The sequence below is a fragment of the Helianthus annuus genome, chromosome 17 (genome assembly GCF_002127325.2).
Source record: "Helianthus annuus cultivar XRQ/B chromosome 17, HanXRQr2.0-SUNRISE, whole genome shotgun sequence".
Taxonomy (NCBI): Eukaryota; Viridiplantae; Streptophyta; class Magnoliopsida; order Asterales; family Asteraceae; genus Helianthus; species Helianthus annuus.
The window spans coordinates 96023952-96046379 of NC_035449.2; the positions used below are offsets into that span (position 1 = coordinate 96023952).

A 22428-nucleotide genomic window follows, 5' to 3' on the forward strand; every position below is an offset into this window, starting at 1 on the left:
ACAACCCCCTGAGTGGCTATCCCTAGCACAAATAACATAAACACATTCCCTAAACATAAATAGTTCAACACCACCAAAAACAAAAATAAAAATGCAATAATAAAAGTGGAACAGACTACCCTGGTTTAAAGCGTAGAATCCTCACGCGTCATGTTCTACCACGACCGTATAGCATTTCATTCGCGGCCGTGTCCAACAAGTACTCGGGTCAATCTCTACGATTAGTGTTCAGATCATCCCCGTCCAAATGGAGATTGAGTATGGACAGTTTTGACTGACTCTAATCCGTGCATTGTCCGCCACTGCAACTAGGACGTATTGGGATTTCACCAAACATCCCCACACTTGGACCATTGCATCCGTAGAAATTATTAACCTGGTAACCTGCAACAATAATCACGCAAAACAAAAAAAACAGAAAAAAAATACACTACTCTACATCCTCGGGCTGCCTCCCGAGAGCGCTAAGTTTATAGTCTTCAGCCAGACCGTATCTGGTTAAGCTCATGGTGGTTCATATAGTATCCCCTGTGTATGAAACACATGGTTATCATCCCACATCCATCCATCATCTCTTATGGCATCCCAATGATCCGGGTTATCTGGATCTGTATCATCGAAAGAATATAATAACTCGCCCGTACGTGTCTCTATGGGATTCTTCTTGGATTTGGTTGCTTCCTTTGGTGGCATCTTTTTTCGCTTGGCTAATTGCTTTTTAATTCTCAATTTGAGCCACCAAGGTGACTTGGCCTCTTTATCCTTCACGATCTTGTCATCTTTAGACCTGTCAATCATAGCAACACTCTCTTTCGGGCCATCGTCACACACTCGAGAATAACTCGTGTTAGTAACAAAATCCCATGAACAAGTATTTATAAATGAATAATCAAAAGAATGTGAAAGGAAGTCAATAGAAAGCTTACGGCTCCCGTATGTCATATCAACTGTACCTTTCCAGCAACAGATCTGAGCATCTGCAGTGGCCAAGAATGGTCTGCCAAGTATCACCCTCAGTTGTTCCTTCTCTGTATATGGATCTAAGACAACAAAATCTTCAGGATAATAAAAGTCACCTACCTTTACAGTCAATCCCTTCAAAATCCCTCGGGGCCTTCCTCGTGAGTATTCAGCTAAAACCATAGGATCATTAACCTGTTGCAATGGGCCCAAATCATACCTGTCATAAATATACCCGGGAAGAACACTCATACTAACTCCAAAATTCAATGAAGCGTTATCTGTCTTGAGATCCCCAAGTTGAATTGGGATGAGCGGTTCCCCTGGATCTCTATCTGTCTCTGATCCAGCATCCTCAACCAGGCTAACTGTAGCTTTTCTTTCTGCAAAATTGTCAAACTGATTAGTTAGTTGTTCAATTCGCTGGTTAAGTGATTCATTAATATTTTGCTGTTACTTGAGAGACTGGGTGAGTTCCTCTACATGCTTGAGGAGGGTTTTGAATAACTCTAAAATCTTATCTTCCTCAATTGCGTTTCGATTCTGCTTGTTACCGCCTTTATCGGATTGATTGTAATTTTGATATCCTCTGGAGCCATGATCCGGGTGGTAAGAACGTCGACAATCTTGAGCCCAGTGATTGTGACTCCCGCAACATGAGCATGCTTCAACATCATAATCCCATTCCATAGTTGCTGCACAAGTAACAAACTAAAAGTAGTACTGAAAAAAAATAAATAAAAAAAAATCAAATAAAAGATATAACACTAAGCGCACTAGCTCCCCGGCAACGGCGCCATTTTGATGTGACTGTCGTGGGCCACTCAAAAAATAATAACCTAACTTTACCTATAGACAGGGTAAGTCGGGTGTCGAATCCACGAGGAGCATGTAGTTAGTGTTACACGTTTTGTTTGTAAATTTTACTAAACTAACTGATGATTATAAAACTGATATGGAACTAAAAACACATGAAACAAGTTGCAATTAAGAAAGAGATTGAGTTGTAATAAACAATGATGAGAAAATGTGAGCACTCCGGGATTCAGATTCTGTAATTACTAATAACCTAGTTCTGATTTTATTGGATACTATTGATTGAATAGTAAATCTGTCACATCTACCAATTACCTATGCAGTTCAAAATCTTAATATTAATTGATCAGAGAAATATTAAAACAAACATTCATAGGAATCATTCAATCAACAAAAGCATAATTGGATTCAACACATAATTATAACTCTGACTGTCACTCAGGATTTGTCTGTCACACAAATTATATAATCATGCAAATAGTCGGCTGTCACCCGACTACAAATCCAAATCTCAATACAAAACAGAAACTAGAATTAAAAGTGTCTCACAAGAATCATTCACCCGAAGTGTCCACAAGAGATTTAGCCACTCATGATAGTCGTTCGATCTTCAAAAGCTTGAGAGAATGATGACTGCATGATTCGGATCTTGGTGGTAGATTAATGATGAGGATGATGAGATTCGAGAGCCAAAGAATGATGATGCGATCCCCACTGTTGTCGTCAAGATGTGATGATCGATGAGGCTGCCCTTTAATTCGATGATATATGATCCTTCTGTCCCCACGAATTCCCAGCTCAAAATAAGGTTAATGGCTGCTAATGATTTCGTGAGATGAAGCCCACTAAAAAAAATGAATGTTGTTCCCAATATCGATTTGGATCCAGCCCAAGAAGAAGTCCACTAGAATAATTAATGGCTGCTAGCAATATGTCTCCTCCAGCCCACTTGTCAAGAGATGAGATGTATTTTAATTTAGGATTTTAAAACCCATAAATTGGCCCACCATACACAATCACGTGCCCCTTTGCATGTGTTGTTTTGTCTTTAGAATATGTGCCGGCTCCTGTTTCTTTTGCTTGCGCAATCATCACTCCAATCCAAAATGGCGGTTTATGTGTCTTGATCCTCCACGTGATGTTGCCTTTCTTCTAAAAATCACTTTCCACAAAAGCAGCCAATATCCCATATCCTTAATAAACTTCAAAACTCCATGTCTTCATGCGATCTCTTCTACACAAAACTTCACTTAACTACACAAGTAAATATATTACCTCTTAAATGTATTCATTCATTGCAATACTAAAATTAATTGTGTAGTATATATATCTTCCCTGTTTACTCGTAACATCACAAACCCATTTAATCATTAATGGTAGTTAATAATAATAACTATGCCTTTACAAATTGTGAGCTTTGTAATTTATTATTTTCATCACTATTATTATTATTATAAAACTACCGTTTTAAACTCATTTTCTTCGTAACCAACTAAATACAAAACCCCACTAATGTAGCATATTTCATATCCTTATTGATGCATTTCTATTAAGATTTATATAGAATAAAGTGTGTCTAAAATGCATCAATCACCCGTTAACAAAACCCGAACTCCGTTTAACGTCAAAAGATAAAATTTTAGTATTAGAATACATAAAATACGGTCGGTAGTCGTTTTTTGCGTAAAAAGCGCGTAAAATGCTTCGTGTATTGTTTTTAATCCGTTTTTCGAGCCGGTTTCAACTACGATTGCTAAAATTTAATTACGAAACTAGAACATATCGTAAAAATTTAATATTTGTCGGCGTTGTCAGTATTCTATACGGTATCAATTCGTTGTCGCGTAATATTCAGCAGATTTCCCGTAAATCACCACACGCGCACTGTATAATCGAATAAACGTTCCTGGGCACTCCAAGGGCCTGGTTCAGTTAATTAGCGTTGTAAACACTATTTATTATCGCGTTAATCACCTGTTAATCACGTAATTAAGAGCCGTAAATCACCGGTTGTCACAATCCATGCACATGTGCATTTGTATCATGTCTTTGACAAATTCTGTAATTCATTACAAATATTAGACAATTGCACTTTCAATTACACTACCACGTGTAATACACTACTTTTTACGTTAACAATATTAGAAATGCACATGTACATCTATATGTATCAACATGAAATAAGTTGTGTTGGTACACTACTTTCTCTTTCATCTATCATTCCATCCATAATACACAAACATGCACATGTCCATTTTTGTCATTTCTTTGACAAATTCTGTAATTCATTACAAATATTAGACAATTGCACTTTCATTTACACTACCATGTGTAATACAATACTTTTTACATTACCAATATTAGAAATGCACATGTGCATCTATATGTATCAACATGAAATAAGGTGTTTTGGTACACTACTTTGAATACACTTTCCCTTTACCATCCATAATACACTACCATTATCTCCTACCATCCATAATACAATACCATCACCTTCTACAATCCATAATACAATACAATTACCAATATTTTCACTTTATTACATATATGTAAACACTATTTATACCATCCAATCAACATATTACATAATAAATTGACAACTATAACCAAACCATCAACCACTAGATATAACTAACCAAAAACATGTATATGGGCCTACTTCTCCATTCAAAATCATAAACTTTTTGTACCAAAACACGTTATATCATGGTTATACCTAATGATGCACACGTGCATTTTGAATTTTGGTATTGTAAAAAGTAGTGTATTACGGATGATATTGTAAATTTAAGTGCAATTGTTTATTCCTGATAACGTATTACCGAATTTGTCGAAGTAATGATACATATGCACATGTGCATGGATAACTGTTACTCGGAAAAAAAAGTTTTGTTTTTTTTAACAAAACATAGCGATTTTTTTTAAATATTAAAAAAAAATTTGAGTGCTTTTTTGATTTTTTTAGATTTTATTTTGTGTTCTCGTGGTTCTCGCAATAAGGGTGATTCTCGCATGTACCTTACCATATATATATATATATATATATATATATATATATATATATATATATATATATATATATATATATATATATATATATATATATATATATATATATATATATATATATATATATATATAGGTAGAGGATCCTGTAAAAAGTCCAACTTTTGTGAGAAGTGTGAGAAATAATTTGTGAATGACAAGTGTCCCTTATCTTAATTAATTCAAAAGGGTATATTAGTAATTGTCCATTCTTATCAATTAATTGATTTCCAAAGATAACTGCCAAAAATATCAGGCGATATATTAGGGATGTGATTCGAATTCGATTTGTTCTATACATTTAATTGTTTATGGTAAGTTCTTGTTGTAGTGTTATATTCCCCAGTCAATAGTGTTATATTATGTACAGGTATCTTTGATCTCCTTTTCATAGTTTTTTATCCCCATCAATAGTGTTTTATTCTGTACAGTGTCTTACAGTAAACAGATAGTGTTATATCTTTCTATAGTGTTTTATCATGTAATATACTGTTCCTTTTCATAGTGTTTTATCCTCATCAATAGTGTTTTATTCTGTATAGTGTCTTACAGTAAACAGATAGTGTTATATCTTCCTATAGTGTTTTATCATGTAATATACTGTTCCTTTTCATAGTGTTTTATCCCCCATCAACAGTGTTTTATTTATGTATAGTGTCTTACAGTAAACAGATAGTGTTGTATCTTCCTATAGTGTTTTATCATGTAATATACTGTTCTTTATAGTGTTATAAAAAGTTGTTGTGAAGGAAATCGAAGAATTTATTTCAGTACGAGAAATTCGCTGATTTTTTAGGAGATTGATGGGGGTTTTGAAACAGCTACCATAAATCGCTGATTTATAGAAGATTGATGGGGATTTTGAAACGGTTACCATATTTGAAACGTTGGAAAAGTCACTATTGCCCTTTAATTTTACATAAGATCCTTCTAATTAAAACAAAATTTACATTTTATACCCTATTGATCTCAATCATTAGATCAAATATCCAATGGTTTAAAACACTTCTTACACTTCTCATATTTTAGACACTTTTTACCATATCCCTACCATATATATATATATATATATATATATATATATATATATATATATATATATATATATATATATATATATATAGCGTGAGTTTCATTGGGGAACACTAAAAAAGTGGGGAACTAGGGAACACTGTTAAAAATTTAACTTAACATGTTAAAAATTAATTTTTAAACATCTTTTTCGGTGCTTCTCCTTAAATATACTTGTAGAAATATTTTTAATAAAAAATATCAAAAACTAAAAATATTAAAAAAAACAATTAAAAAACGGCTAATATTTTTTTTTTTAGAAAAATTAGTTTTTTATTCGACTAGTTTCTCCTCCTTTTTTATAAAGAAAAGCGCTAATTTTTTTTTTAAAATAGATTGATTTTTAACATGTTAAGTTAATTCTATAAGATATAACTGTTTTTTAAACATTTTTTTTATATTTTTAGTTTTTGATTTTTTTTATTAAAAATGTTTCTACTTGTATTTATAAAAAAAGCGCCAAAAAAAATTTAGAAATTTTTTTTTAACATGTTAAGTATAATTTTTAAGAGTGTTCACCCGTTCCCCACTTTTTTAGTGTTCCCCAATGAACCCTTCCCTATATATATATATATATATATATATATATATATATATATATATATATATATATATGTATGTATGAATGATTGTGAATACTATTTAAATAAAGTGATTAAAAATATAAATCCAACCGCACAGTTTAAACAGATGTGTGCTACCAGATGGTGCAGCCGCACACCTCCTTATTTCGTCCACTCCTTGTTCCACTTGGCCCATCGCACACCACAAGTGTATTGGGTCAGGCCCAATACCAGTGCACGAGAAACCCTAAAAGGCCGCACACTTGTGGGGGTGCACACTTAAATGTGTGCGGCATCTTCATGTGTGAGTATAAAAGCTCCGTGTCAGCTAACATTTGGGGTTATTTGTCACACCCCAAAATACCACCTAGGGAGTGTCCCTGTCAGGCGTGTGACAAACCAATAACGAGCCACTAATCATATTGAACCAATCACAAGTGTTGAATAAAATCATCAATTATTACTGAAAAGTACCGTCAATAAGTTTAAATGAAAACCAACATGTTCAACGGAAGCAAATAAAAGAAAACATAGTTAACTGTTTCAAATTAAATGTTTGTAATCAATAAACCCATCATTTGTATCCAATCAGCACGACCTATGACCACTCCAGCTACTTCAGACAGCAAGTTCCAAATCCATATAATCTAACAACCTGCGAGCATGCAACAAGTGTATCAGACAACGCTGGTGAGTTCATAGTTTTACGAAAACGTTAGTTACCAAGTGATTAGTTATTCCATTGAATTTAATTCCGAAAGTAATGTTGAAAACAATGTTGATAATACCCCAATACAAGACGGCTTCTGATTATTTTGCCCTTTCTCCAATGCTCCTATCAAAGCATTGGTCATGACTAGGTCATTAGTTCAACACCCGTCCTCCCAGGTACGGGGTGAGGTTGCCAAACCTAAGTAGCGCTACTAACTAATACCATGTTACCTTCCAGGTAACCAAACAACACGGAGGGACTTTAATGGTGATAGGAAGAGTATATTATCCAACATTCTCGTTTTTACCCAAAAGACTTATCCCTCCCAAGGATACCCACTGACTGTCCCAACCACCGGGACGCATGCTCAAGAGAGATGAACTCACCTTTGATTTGCTCGGTAAGATTATCTACTTAATTACCAGTTGAACAACCACGCCCTAAAAGGGTTACCGATAACAATCAGTCATATGCACATAAATCACATGTTTCACGTACAACAAGTCATGTATTCACTTATCACACAGTCATGATATATGTAACACACCCAATAACTTAAACAACCCCAACCCTGATGTAGTTCTTAACACTACTCGACCCTTACAAGGATGTGGCCTATTATCATTATACTAATGAATTTCTTTAATACACAAATTTTATTATCTTAAGTATCCATTTTTTTATTAGCTTATCCCACACACTCTAGAACCAAACAAAAGTGAAACATGTAGTTCATGCAAAGCCTCACAACCATATCATCATATACGTGTCATCACCATGCATTTCCCCTTCATCTATATATATAAACTAGGTTATCACCCGGGTGCTACCCGGGTTGGAGAAAACTATTAAGAAAAATATCAAGTGTATAAATAAAATAAAAAACAAAGTCTGATGTTGCATAAATTAGTGATAGAGGGGATATACAATTTAAAGATAGTCGAGTCCCTTTGAAGATTCATATCCTTCGAGTTACCAAAATCTTTCTCTTAGTAAATTAAGTTCCCTCTACAAAAAAACAACCAAATTATAAGTGTTATATACGTTTGTGTTTTTTTAGTAAGACTTTAACTTTCATATGTTATTTTACAAAAAAAAAAAAAAAAAAAAAAAAAAACCGGGTTGACCGGCCCGGGTTCACCTAGGTTATCACCCGGGAACTTCCCAGGTAGGAAAAATTAATTTATATTAATCGAATTATGTCACGAAATAAAATAAAAACACATGTTTTCAAAACCAACCGGAAAAAAAGGGGTAGATGCACGGTACCCTTAACCGCGGAAGTGATCCCACTTCCCAAGCTAGCGACCCGGATATATTCATCTAACTGTTCTCCAAAACATGTATGTTGTGTTCACCCTTATATTAAATTTCATCCACAATATTTTTTTCTTTGAACCAATAACCAAAACTCATCTTCTAAACAGTGGCGCTAATCGAAAAACGCCACTTTGCCATCTTTTCACTTCATACAGTTCATGCCATGCTTGTATTATCTCGTCAATGTCAAAACCTAATCCTGAAAAAGAAAAAAAAACAACCTTCAAGGTCTAAAATTGCTTCCAAAATCTTTTTGAAAATTATTCTAATAAATACAGTTCTAGGGGCAGCTCCATATATACACATAAACCAGTAGATTTTTCTCATGTTTGAACCCATGATCATAGGTTGAACCACAACTCATAACCAGTAATATCTTGACGGCTACAAGCTCGTTGTTTGGCATTACCCCTTTGTAAACAACTCCAATTCCCCCATTACCAATAATGTTATCTTCTTTTAAATTATCAAGAACATTCTCATGATGAAGTCTAATAAAAAATTTCATTAACTCATTTTCATTCACGCATAAACACAAATAACCTGGTGTGCATTCAAAAAGATAAAAAAATTAAAAAGTTTTAATACCTGAATGATTGTACCATTTTTACACGATTCCTCGTCGATTACGACTCGAGGCGGGTTCATTCTCCGGATAAACTTCTGATACTCATCTTCCATGTGTCGAGAGTAACTCGTACCTATAGTTTCTAAACAAATAAAAAAACCATAAGAATCACAAACATTTCATAATTTAATCATGAAATAGAGGATTTTGAAGCAAAAAAAAAAAAAAAAAAAAAAAAAAAAAAAAACTCACCAATTGCAGATATTGATGCATATGAGACACGTGACCTCTGTTTTCTTAACTTATCAAGGTTAAAACCTGGAAAAAACTTTTGAAAGCTATGAAAAAGGAATTCTTTGGATCAATAACAATCACATTATTACATCTATTTGATAAAGAAAACTCAAATTCAAGCATGCATTAACCCTACAATTCATAATATAGTCAAAATTAAATACTAAAATAAGAAAACAATATCACAAAAGTTTGCTTTTAGCAATAACCTTATAAAACTTCAAGACGCCGCCAATGACAAATAGATACATCTTTACCAGCACCCGTCTGAACTGTTTCCGAATACCTTGGGTTTATTCATGTTGTTAACGGTTAGTTTTTCACTTTCTCCCTGACAATCACATGAAGTATTAGTTTGTTTACCGGATAATAATTCTACAAATACAATAACATTGGTAAATATTATGAATAAAAAAACAGTACAGCACCTGAGTTTATGGATCATATCATATGTTTTGGTTGAAAGTTTGTTTAGATTTATTGTTTATATATATCATATCGTTTTGTTTGCATATTCTATATGCCATATATTAATATATACAAAGATGTAATGGATTGTTCCATTGTTAAAAAAAATTAGTTATTTTTAGCTAGACGTAAATCATAGTTAATCGACCATAACCGACTCGCTATAACCTCTGAAACCGATTAATCAAAACCGTCATATTCGGTCGGTTGTGGTTATGGTTAAAAACTCATGACCCATAATTCAAGAAAAAGGTTAATTCAGGTTCATTTGTCAAAATGGGTCACTTTTATTGAACTTGCCAACTTAGAAATTAGAACTGATGGTCGAAATGGGTCAACACCACCCATCGTCACCCTTTGATGCCACCACCTACACCATGCTGTGGTTGTGTATTAAGCAAGGCTATTGGATTTAAGAAGCCGTTTATGAAAACAACCTGTTTCAACCCGAATCCATTTTATCAAAACCAATTTTGACCCGAATCAAATCGGCACCTTTTAAAGCAACCCGTTTGACCTGAACACATTTAACCCATTACCCAACCGGCCATTTTTGCTGGACTTACTTTACACCATTAACATATGGTATGTCTTATGTTTAGAAAATAAAGAAAATGGTAAAAACTAAGAATGAAAAATAGATAGTGAAGGAATAATTAACATTCATGGACCCTAATATGCCTGTTTCGATGTTTTTTAACCAGGATTAGGAAGAAAATGCGATAAATAGTAATTGCAATTGGCAAGAAATTCAACTTACGGATGCCAACAATCGCTTATTATTCGCGCAGCCACATGATCAACATGTTCCGGAATGTCGAGGTGTCTGAACTGAAAACCAACAGCACCAACGACCTGCATTGAGTTTATCTCTGTCCAAGGTATGCACAAAGTTGCCAACTCCCATAAAATTACACCAAAGCTATATACATCAGACCTGCATACCATTCCTGACGAAAGTCAGCAACAACTAAAAACGAAAAGCATTTATACGCGGTTGAATTGACAGGAAACACTTTACATAAATAATTACTTTTAACACATAGAAGTTAAGACATAAAAATAACCCGAATTGACTAATTGTTATAGAGGATGGTTCTTACTTATCATTGGACGGTTCATTCCTCATCACTTCTGGTGCCATCCATTCAGGCTGCAACAAAACAGCATGTCGTCAGACAACCGTGTAAAACTTTCATCGAGAAGTGCAGCTTCACTTTTTTTTTTAAAGTAAAATGCCATTTTCCTCCTTGAGGTTTGGCCACTTTTGCGACTTTCGTCCAAAGGTTTGTTTTCGCATCTGGATCCAAAAGATTTGAAATCTTGCAATTTTCATCCGACTCATTTAACTCCATCCATTTTTTTACGACAAGTCAGGGGCATTTTCGTCACTTTAGCTATATGTTTTGTTTTTTTATATCAAAATGGCAAGATTAAATGAAGAAAAATACCCCTGACTTGTCGTTAAAAATGGATGGAGTTAAACGAATCGGATGGAAATGGCAAGATTTCAAACCTTTTGGATCCAAATGCGGAAAAATAAACCTTTGGACGAAAGTCGCAAAAGTGGCCAAACCTCAGGGACGAAAACGACATTTTAGTCTTTATTTTATTTCTCGTGGGCTGGTAATGGTCTTAAGTTTGGAGATAACTTACAGTTCCAGCGGTAGATTTAGAAGACAGAAAGGTATGGTGTTTCATTTGTGACATCCCGAAATCACATACCTGCCATACATTCAATACACAAGTTAAACATTACACATAAAATAATATAAAACCTTAACAACTCTAATTCGAAAGGAAAGACCAACCTTAACAACCCAATTTCTATCGACAAGAAGATTTGGTGTCTTCAAATCCCGGTGCACAATCATTGGATTGCTCGTGTGCAAATAGTTCATTCCCTTTGCCTAGAAGCATTTCTTATAATTATTAAAAAAAAGAATATAGAAATAAAAAGCAAAGTATAACACCAGAAGTAACATTCTACCACATCAAGAGCCATGTGCAGTCGCCTCATTTCATCAAGTTGGACATTAGAACGATGCAACAATTTAAATAGACTACCTCTGTATTAAAAAAAAAAACAAAGAGATAAATGGTTAGAAATAGTTGAACATGAGAAATACCGACGAGTGAGACGTCACCGTACTCGCAAGAGAGAACCAAATTATATATACTATAAATATAAATATGCTATTTTGCACTCCCTCCTTTGCTACAGGATCAACCAAAGCTCGTTAAGGCACCATCTGGATTTTGCATAGTTCTTCAACAGTACAACTATGGATGCCCTAGATTTGATTATTATCGTCTTTATTTCCGAAGTCAACCTGAACAATCAAACCTAAATGAACGATTTGTATTAGTTAAATCAAAACAACCTCCATTCTAGTTCCTATAACAAAAATTGCAAAAACAAAAAAAATACAAACCTGCTATTAGTTAAGTCATCCAGTTCTTTAGCTGCTAATATAATCGCCCTTTCAATAAATTTCACCTATTTTCCATTTCTGAAATCAACTCGTCGAAACCCTCGCCATCATCACCGGATAAGGTCACCTTAGTTGCTCCATACAAAATCCTGTTTCAGACCTTTCATAGAGCGGGTTGTAAGTCAGCAGGTGTTTTCATAACCCGCCAATAAGGTCACCTTAGTTGCTGAGATAGATGTTTTCTGTATATCTACAACGAATCTTGAATGTAACCACATAAAAACTTGTCAAACCATTCAATTAAGTCAACAACTTAGAAAATCTAACAAAACCCCTCATGTCATAGGTAGTGCTACTGAACAAAGTCTGAATCTTCCACCCTCTCAGATGATAAGAATTTAGTAGGGTGATATATGGAATCCCTTTAGTTCGGACATAATTCAAATCGAATCCAATAGGTTTAAACCGGTCGAAATCAATAAAAAAGACTAAAACTTCATTGTGGCATATGATCGAGCAACCTATGTGCACTTCAATGCAATTAGTTTCAACATATAAATCAAAATATTAATATACGTAAATGCAAAAAACCATAAAAGCATCCATTGAAATCTAAAAAATAAACCAAAAAGAAACAATTTAACATACCTCTAAACAAATACCACCTACAATTGATAGAATCAAGCAGACAATGGCTGAATGTTGTTCATGTAGTCTGAAAAAAGAGCAACAATCAGAAGTGAAGAATTAAGATACAGAGACAAAAAGAAACGTACCTGGATAGAAACAACTTTGAACAAAAACTGCTGGATAGAAACGTACCTGTTGAAATCGCTGGTGACAGAGTGGCGGCGGCTGTGGAAGAGGTGGACATGACGGTGAAAGCAAGAATCACAAATATAGACAGACCTTAATTCCAAAGAAGTATCGATCGGTTGGCTTGCCATTAGGGTTTCTTATAGGAAGGATGAAGAAAAACGAAAAAGAAAACTGTTCACCAAAAAGAATACGCCAAAATTCAAAATCATCGGCTTTTAATGGACGAACAAAAACCATAAAATAGAAGGGATCGAAAGAGAGATGAAGAAAAAAATATGTAGGAAGAAGATGTGAATCTAGGGTTTTAGAGAGCGGCGTATGAGGGAAATGGAAGTGTCTCCATATTCACTTGAAAAAAGGGTTTAAATAAGATCCATATTTGTCGGGCCAAATTATTCAATTCGGGTCTCGGGAGAAGGGGAAAAAGCACGGAAGTTTTTGGAGCCAAAACCAAAATTTAGATGGTCTTAGGAGATGCCACATCATCTCTCAAGCCCTTATAACATGACACCTAAGCCCTTATTTATCATGTTTATATATATATATATATATAGATTTCATTTAATTCCTTACAAGATTGCAACCCATGCACCAATTCTATTTTACAAACCATACAAATAACAGTCTAACATAATAAACCTGCACATATACTACTCAACCATTCATGCAACCCAACAGTAACATATGCCGCCCATTAAGGTACCCAAACCATTCCGCTATCCAATCACAACCGTGGGCCACTGACCGGCGTGCGACCCGACCCAAATTTCTGGCCCACAATGTCAACCCCCAGCCTGCACGGCTGGAGTTAACTTCACAGCCCAGTTGCACCCTAGGCCCACCTGGATATGCGACTCTGTATAGGAGAGGCCCAAAACATACTCCAAGTAATTTACAACTGCACCAGAATATTAATCTGTTCCTTTTCTTTTAAATCCCCTTAATAACTAATTCATATGTGATGACCTCAGGCTTTGCTACGCATACATATCCAAAATAAACACATTAAATATTAACATGCGCTGACCCTAAATCATCAGTCATTAACGTGAATCATGTTCCTAAACTTAACAATTCGTAATTAACATGGATTCTTTAAGAGCCTTACTATCATGCAAATATTATATAAAAAAATCTAAACCAACCCTAGACTCAAACATATCCAGATCTCCTGAAGTTCACGTATAACTCTAGGATCATGTTTCAATCTACACATTAACTACCCAATCACAAATCACCAAGGATCATTATGTGTTCTCGTTAACAGTTAATTACATACACATAACTTTGGTTAATCCAGATTACACATAAATATAATCACTAATTAAAAGTTAACATAATTTCGAATCTACTAACCAGAACTTGGCTGATCCAGGTGCTATCTCGAACAGGGGGGTGGGGTTTGCTACTGTCTTCGCAAGAACAAGAAGGGAGAAGTAGGGTTTGTTATGGTTGAGTTTTATGTTAATCTCTACATAATACGTATTTCTAAATAGTCAAGATCTTTGGGGCGGTTCCCTTCTTAACCGAGATGGGCTCAAGCCCATCCAATTGGGCTATAGCACAAACAGGAAGGGGGTAGGGTTGTTATGTTGTGATTGAGAAACATGAAAGGAGGTTACGTATCTTAAGTTAGAGTGCCAAATTCAAATAAGTGGGCCGATATCAAGGATCTTCACAAGAATTGGGCCGAGATGACATTTAACAAGCGCGCCGAGATCAAGATTAAAATGCATAAAATGTGAATTGGGCCAAGATCATGAAGTGCGAATATGTGGCCCTAGTACGCGCGGCCCAACTCATTCGGTTTTCTAACTCAGACGAACGACACACAAAACGTTTAACAATTCTCCGTATAGTTAATCAGTTAAACATACGCAATCATAAAGTGATGCACGAGATAGGTAGATAGCATAGAGACACACACTAAAAGTGGTGGGATTTCAAGCAATGTTAACCTTAATTATCCGGATTGTCACATCATCCCCAACTTGAAAGAAATTTCGTCCCGAAATTTGACAAGTAAGCACAGAAGAGTGAAGCGATAGAAACTCTTAATTAAACTATATGAAATACTACACAAATAATAGTCACAATTAATAATCAAGCATTACACACAATTACTAATCATCCAGATAGCTACGCAGACACTATGTAAACCAATTTGTAAAAACAGGATCGCGAAGTCAGTTGGGTGCCACATCATCCCCAACTTGAAAGGGAATTTCGTCCCGAAATTCGCCAGTGATTTCGAAAGTTGGTCCCATCGTTTGAACAATCGGAGATAATAGGGCTTCACCTGATCTTTGTGTTCTAATAGGAACTTCGGTCCACGTCTTGTGTTCCAACGAACTCTCACGATTGAACTTTGACCGTGTTAAAAGTGAGTTTCTCAACAAGGGTATCACAAGTGTTGCGTCAAACAGACGCTTATTTAGGTTCATGACATAAATGACATTGTGTACGTTATCGAATTTGTAGGTTACGCTACCGATCCTTCCCAGACTGTTGAATGGTCCATCGTGACGTCAGTTAAGCTCTCCATGCTTCCCAAGCATTCCACACCCTCCCAGGGTGTTGTGTATTGCCTGACATAGATCATGCATAGATCAAATTCAGGGATGACAGGAGTTGGCACCTCGTGCCCTAAAGCCGCCTCTCTCAGAGGAATATTCACAAGCTGTGAAGACTTGTCAGTTCATCGATTGCAAGAAAGTGTACCGGTTGCATGAGACAATCAACGACCACCTAGGTGATATCGGTTCCGTTCTGAGTTTTAAGTAAACCAATGACAAATCCACGGTAGTCTGTTCTCGTCTCCATGTGGGTGTTTCTGGTTGCTGACCCAAACCATAGGTTTCTGGTGTTCCACCTTGACTTTCGCCCATGCTAAACATTGTTCATATTCAGTGCTATGGGGGCCTCCCTGCCCGGTCATCAATACGAGGTTTAAAATTCTAATATCTCCTATCAAACCCAGACTGCTAGAACATCGCGGTAGGTGTGCTTTGGTAGGTATAAGTTCCGTACGGTTACCGTATAGTGGGATCCACATTCGTTCCATGAGGTAGCAAATATCGTCCGCCTTGCCAAAAGTTGCTCCTCCATGTCCTGCACGAACCCAGCTTGGGAATTCTCTTCCTTCAGTGCTTCGACTTGGACAGGGCAAATCTGATCGTGTAGGCTAGAGTCGATGGTGAGTTGCAAGTTCATACGCGTTTAGGTTCCATAGTCGTATTCGCTCAGGAGTTTCGTCCAGCGATGCCATCACATAATTAGCTCTCTCAAACAAAGGTGCACGGAAGGCCTCTTGTGATCGGTCTAAATGGTGCAATTGGTACCGTCCAAGTGATGCCTCCATCTTAATTCCAAGGACCATGGCTTCCACCACAGGTCGTGAATCGAGCAGTTCTTCCTGTAAGTCCACCACGTGGCCATCTCCCTCTCATGTTGCATCAGTGTGTTACTGGGACTCTGATTCGAACCATCATGGTATACCGCCAGATCCTCAGTACCCTCGAATGGAAGTGATGCTCAGTGCGTTGCAGGGTTGGGTTTCAAAAGTTGAAAAGACGTTCCCCTGTTTTATTTCCCATTAATTCACAGCTCCCCGCTGTACTAAGGAGGTTGAAGTTGTGCCATCTTTCGAAAATCCCATGATAACTCTGCGGTAGTATCCAGTGAACCCAAAGGAATGCTATATCCCAGAAGGAAATCAGGATTTGCATAAGGTCAATCTGAAATTCCACCTAACGATGTGGAAGTAAACCAGGTAACTCTTCAGAAGACACGTCAGAAAATTCACGACTGAGACGATGCCAACCATGGCACCACTATGATGATCTTGAACTGGTAAGAATCCCCCACTGGAGAGAGGGATACGCATGATTTTCTTTTCACAGAGAATTTCCACTTGATGCAGAGATAACCAAGTCTATCTCAACGACCACGACAAAACTTACAAGGGTATCGAGAAGTAGGTCATTGTCGAACACTTGACCCACGAGATCAAGTTTACAACGAAGAAGAACATGAGAAGTTTCTATCGATTTACTATCAGTTAATTCTACTACATGCTTATTTTACAAGAGGGGTGGGAGTCAGTCCTAACTGACGACTGAACCCTAAGGCACATAACTCCAATCGAAACAAGAGTCAAATAAAACAGAAGCAGAAAAAAAAAAGATCATTCAAAGAAGACGTACCGGTCTCAACATTGCCATCATTGCGAGTTTCCCCCAGCGCCAATAGTAAATGCTCTTCCACTTGCCCTGCTCCCACCATGGTTCCCATTGTTGCTATTCCCAGTATTGTTGTGGTTACCCGCATTCTGATTAAGCTGAGGGCAATCCCTCTTAAAATGACCCTCATCACCACACTGAAAGCACCCCTTTTGATTTCCCCGATTCTGTTGAGACTGTTGCCTCTCCTGTTGCTGCGGCTTTGGGAGCCAGACCCTACAATCTTTAGCCATATGGCCCACCTTGTTGCACCTATGACATACCCGGGTGCACGGTCCGCGATGGTGGAACATACACTTATTACACTTTGGTAGCTTTCCCTTATAAGAACCCTGATTTGAATTGTTACTCTGATTCTGATTCACAGAAGACGGCTGGCTGAGACTACGGTGGATGTTGTTGTCTACCCTTTTTTGAGATTGGCTGGCACTGGTTGCTTTGTCAGTATCGTTCCATTTGCGCTTGTTATCACTGGCAGGTGTGGTAGCTGTAGCAGTCGAGGTAGTAGCAGAAACGCGTGGCGGCAAGTTGCCACGTTCGACCTCTTGGTCAGTAATCTTATGTGCCAGACGGACGATACGGGGTAGATTGTCTAGGTTTGCAGCAGTAAAATACCCCTTAACAGCTGGTGCTAAACCCTTGAGATACAACTCAATTCGCCGATGTGGAGGTCGAGACATGTTAGGGCACAAAGTTGCTAAATCATTGGACCTCCTGGTGAATGCTTCAATCTCAGATCCCTCCATTTTCAGATTGTAGTACTCGTTTTCCAGTTTCTGAACCTCATCACGAGGACAATACTCTTCTCGCATCAACTCCTTGAAATCATCCCAAGTAGTGGCATTTGCCATCTCAATACCCAACATCTGAACCTGGGCATTCCACCATGTCAGGGCACCATCCTCGAGTGTGCCCGTAGCATACTTCACTCTGTCCCCAGCAGGACAGTTACACATTGCAAATACCGATTCTGCCTTCTCGAACCATCGCAGAAGTCCTACAGCCCCTTCCGTCCCACTGAAGGTCTGTGGCTTACAATCCATGAACATCTTGTACGTACAAGCAGGTGGAGCAGGTGGATTGTTTTGATTCGCAGGTTGCCCTAAAACGAAAGAACGTACAACGTACAGGTAAGATTCGAGTATACGACACAAGGATAGAAAGTAATTGGCACATATCGTACCAGCCTGGTAAGCCGCTAGGGCTTCAGCTACACGAGTGTTGATCAGATTTGTCAACTCAGCCTGAGTCATAGCAATGTGTCCACGTCCATGGCCTCGTCCACTCATGATTCTATACAAGAAGAGGAAGGATTTAAAATGCAAGTTCGAGTAGGAGTCAAGTATTACTATGATCTCTATAGACTTCTGAATTCTAACATAAAGCCAATCAACAGAGCGGAACCCTTTACACACTCGTTAAGCCTCACTAGGACTCACATGCACCTCACGTTATTATTATGTGTGCACCCATAATAATAAGGCAACCTGCATGCTTATCTTAGTGCCTCTCAACTTGCGCTAAGAGGTTCCCCACATTCAAATAGCAAACGAAAGGTTGTACAGGATCATGAATAACAATAGTCGAAGGGTAGTGTCACACTAACAGTTCACATAACGGGATTGATAACAAAGGGCTCATACTACAGTGTCAGGTGTGCATTCACGTGTAATGTTATTCATAAACAAACACGAGATATGCTATGCAATAATAAACAAGAGACGAACCTTGCAGTCTGGAGCTGAGTGTCATGGTCAATTTCGGTACTGTTCGGTTATAGTCTGGTTTTATAAAAACGTTTAAAACCAAGTTCACTATAACCAGTGGCTCTGATACCAAACTGTCACACCCCAAAATACCACCTAGGGAGTGTCCCTGTCAGGCGTGTGACAAACCAATAACGAGCCACTAATCATATTGAACCAATCACAAGTGTTGAATAAAATCATCAATTATTACTGAAAAGTACCGTCAATAAGTTTAAATGAAAACCAACACGTTCAGCGGAAGCAAATAAAAGAAAACATAGTTAACTGTTTCAAATTAAATGTTTGTAATCAATAAACCCATCATTTGTATCCAATCAGCACGACCCATGACCACTCCAGCTGCTTCAGACAACAAGTTCCAAATCCATATAATCTAACAACCTGCGAGCATGCAACAAGTGTATCAGACAACGCTGGTGAGTTCATAGTTTTACGAAAACGTTAGTTACCAAGTGATTAGTTATTCCATTGAATTTAATTCCGAAAGTAATGTTGAAAACAATGTTGATAATACCCCAATACAAGACGGCTTCTGATTATTTTGCCCTTTCTCCAATGCTCCTATCAAAGCATTGGTCATGACTAGGTCATTAGTTCAACACCCGTCCTCCCAGGTACGGGGTGAGGTTGCCAAACCTAAGTAGCGCTACTAACTAATACCATGTTACCTTCCAGGTAACCAAACAACACGGAAGGACTTTAATGGTGATAGGAAGAGTATATTATCCAACATTCTCGTTTTTACCCAAAAGACTTATCCCTCCCAAGGATACCCACTGACTGTCCCAACCACCGGGACGCATGCTCAAGAGAGATGAACTCACCTTTGATTTGCTCGGTAAGATTATCTACTTAATTACCAGTTGAACAACCACGCCCTAAAAGGGTTACCGATAACAATCAGTCATATGCACATAAATCACATGTTTCACGTACAACAAGTCATGTATTCACTTATCACACAGTCATGATATATGTAGCACACCCAATAACTTAAACAACCCCAACCCTGATGTAGTTCTTAACACTACTCGGCCCTTACAAGGATGTGGCCTATTATCATTATACTAATGAATTTCTTTAATACATAAATTTTATTATCTTAAGTATCCATTTTTTTATTAGCTTATCCCACACACTCTAGAACCAAACAAAAGTGAAACATGTAGTTCATGCAAAGCCTCACAACCATATCATCATATACGTGTCATCACGATGCATTTCCCCTTCATCTATATATATAAATTTCATTTAATTCCTTACAAGATTGCAACCCATGCACCAATTCTATTTTACAAACCATACAAATAACAGTCTAACATAATAAACCTGCACATATACTACTCAACCATTCATGCAACCCAACAGTAACATATGCCGCCCACTAAGGTACCCAAACCATTCCGCTATCCAATCACAACCGTGGGCCACTGACCGGCGTGCGACCCGACCCAAATTTCTGGCCCACAATGTCAACCCCCAGCCTGCACGGCTGGAGTTAACTTCACAGCCCAGTTGCACCCTAGGCCCACCTGGATATGCGACTCTGTATAGGAGAGGCCCAAAACATACTCAAAGTAATTTACAACTGCACCAGAATATTAATCTGTTCCTTTTCTTTTAAATCCCCTTAATAACTAATTCATATGTGATGACCTCAGGCTTTGCTACGCATACATGTCCAAAATAAACACATTAAATATTAACATGCGCTGACCCTAAATCATCAGTCATTAACGTGAATCATGTTCCTAAACTTAACAATTCGTAATTAACATGGATTCTTTAAGAGCCTTACTATCATGCAAATATTATATAAAAAATCTAAACCAACCCTAGACTCAAACATATCCAGATCTCCTGAAGTTCACGTATAACTCTAGGATCATGTTTCAATCTACACATTAACTACCCAATCACAAATCACCAAGGATCATTATGTGTTCTCGTTAACAGTTAATTACATACACATAACTTTGGTTAATCCAGATTACACATAAATATAATCACTAATTAAAAGTTAACATAATTTCGAATCTACTAACCAGAACTTGGCTGATCCAGGTGCTATCTCGAACAGGGGGGTGGGGTTTGCTACTGTCTTTGCAAGAACAAGAAGGGAGAAGTAGGGTTTGTTATGGTTGAGTTTTATGTTAATCTCTACATAATACGTATTTCTAAATAGTCAAGATCTTTGGGGCGGTTCCCTTCTTAACCGAGATGGGCTCAAGCCCATCCAATTGGGCTATAGCACAAACAGGAAGGCGGTAGGGTTGTTATGTTGTGATTGAGAAACATGAAAGGAGGTTACGTATCTTAAGTTAGAGTGCCAAATTCAAATAAGTAGGCCGATATCAAGGATCTTCACAAGAATTGGGCCGAGATGACATTTAACAAGCGCGCCGAGATCATGATTAAAATGCATAAAATGTGAATTGGGCCAAGATCATGAAGTGCGAATATGTGGCCCTAGTACGCGCGGCCCAACTCATTCGGTTTTCTAACTCAGACGAGCGACACACAAAACATTTAACAATTCTCCGTATAGTTAATCAGTTAAACATACGCAATCATAAAGTGATGCACGAGATAGGTAGATAGCATAGAGACACACACTAAAAGTGGTGGGATTTCAAGCAATGTTAACCTTAATTATCCGGATTGTCACATTATTTTAGCAATCACTATGGCGGAAATCCCTAGAACATTCCCTCTCTCTCTCTCTCTCCATCAACTTTCTCTCTCTAAAAACCCTAAAACATTACTATTCTTCTTGGGAGATTAACGGCAGAAAATCCTCAAGAACAACGGCATTCCATTCCATTCTTTTGGAGCATCATCCTCCTCATCTTTATTGCACATTCTTACATCTTTATTCCCAGCTTAGTGTGTTCGTTATTTGCACCCTAGATGAACATACTTGATGAAATAACTGCTTGAACGATTACACATACTGAGTGTAAACAAAATAAAGAACTTTGATAGATTGATGATTCGTTTGATGACATTTCTAGGTGGTGTTTATAAATGTGATATATTTGTTGTGAAAGTTTAGACATTTATGAATAGTTGATGATGATCATGTTCGAATTTGTTCATGATGCTTGAATAGATGTTTAGGATGATAATGTGTCCATTTACGAAGTATGTGAGGATATTCTAGTGTTTTCTTGATAAGAGTCTATGAAGATGAGTCCAAATCTATGCTTGATTTTGAATGATTGTTGTATGTATAGATCCAATTATGCAAAGAAGAAACGCGATTGTTATGATGAATATATAGGAAGGTGCATTCGATCTGAATGATAATAAATGATTGTTGTTTATGATCCAAGTAGTTTTGA

The 22428-nt window shown here is 37.0% G+C and overlaps 1 protein-coding gene and 1 long non-coding RNA gene across 2 annotated transcripts; both read right to left on the reverse strand.

The window, feature by feature from the left end:
* Nucleotides 1-7485: 7485 nt before the first annotated feature.
* LOC110923446 (probable serine/threonine-protein kinase SIS8) lies at nucleotides 7486-12331 on the reverse strand. Its single transcript, XM_022167534.2, has 12 exons — nucleotides 12321-12331; nucleotides 11973-11999; nucleotides 11811-11889; nucleotides 11632-11730; nucleotides 11477-11545; nucleotides 10924-10973; nucleotides 10581-10757; nucleotides 9562-9683; nucleotides 9311-9376; nucleotides 9079-9200; nucleotides 8412-8689; nucleotides 7486-8178 (listed from the first exon to the last, which is right to left on the reverse strand). The coding sequence occupies exons 1-8, from the start codon at nucleotides 12329-12331 to the stop codon at nucleotides 9665-9667; spliced, it is 531 nt and encodes a 176-aa protein (XP_022023226.2). The 3' UTR covers nucleotides 7486-8178; nucleotides 8412-8689; nucleotides 9079-9200; nucleotides 9311-9376; nucleotides 9562-9664.
* A 32-nt stretch (nucleotides 12332-12363) lies between these two features.
* LOC118489241 lies at nucleotides 12364-13409 on the reverse strand. The gene is made up of 3 exons (XR_004886862.1): nucleotides 13078-13409; nucleotides 12904-12970; nucleotides 12364-12415 (listed from the first exon to the last, which is right to left on the reverse strand). It is a non-coding gene; the product is annotated as an uncharacterized LOC118489241 (long non-coding RNA).
* Nucleotides 13410-22428: the final 9019 nt, after the last annotated feature.

What these genes read in the sequence shown, in the direction of transcription:
- LOC110923446 (XM_022167534.2), bottom strand. An exon ending in AATTTGGTTCTCTCTTGCGA is followed by an intron (nt 11,890 to 11,972) that starts GTACGGTGACGT and finishes TTTTTAATACAG; the next exon opens with AGGTAGTCTATTTAAATTGT. An exon ending in TGCACATGGCTCTTGATGTG is followed by an intron (nt 11,731 to 11,810) that starts GTAGAATGTTAC and finishes AAATGCTTCTAG; the next exon opens with GCAAAGGGAATGAACTATTT.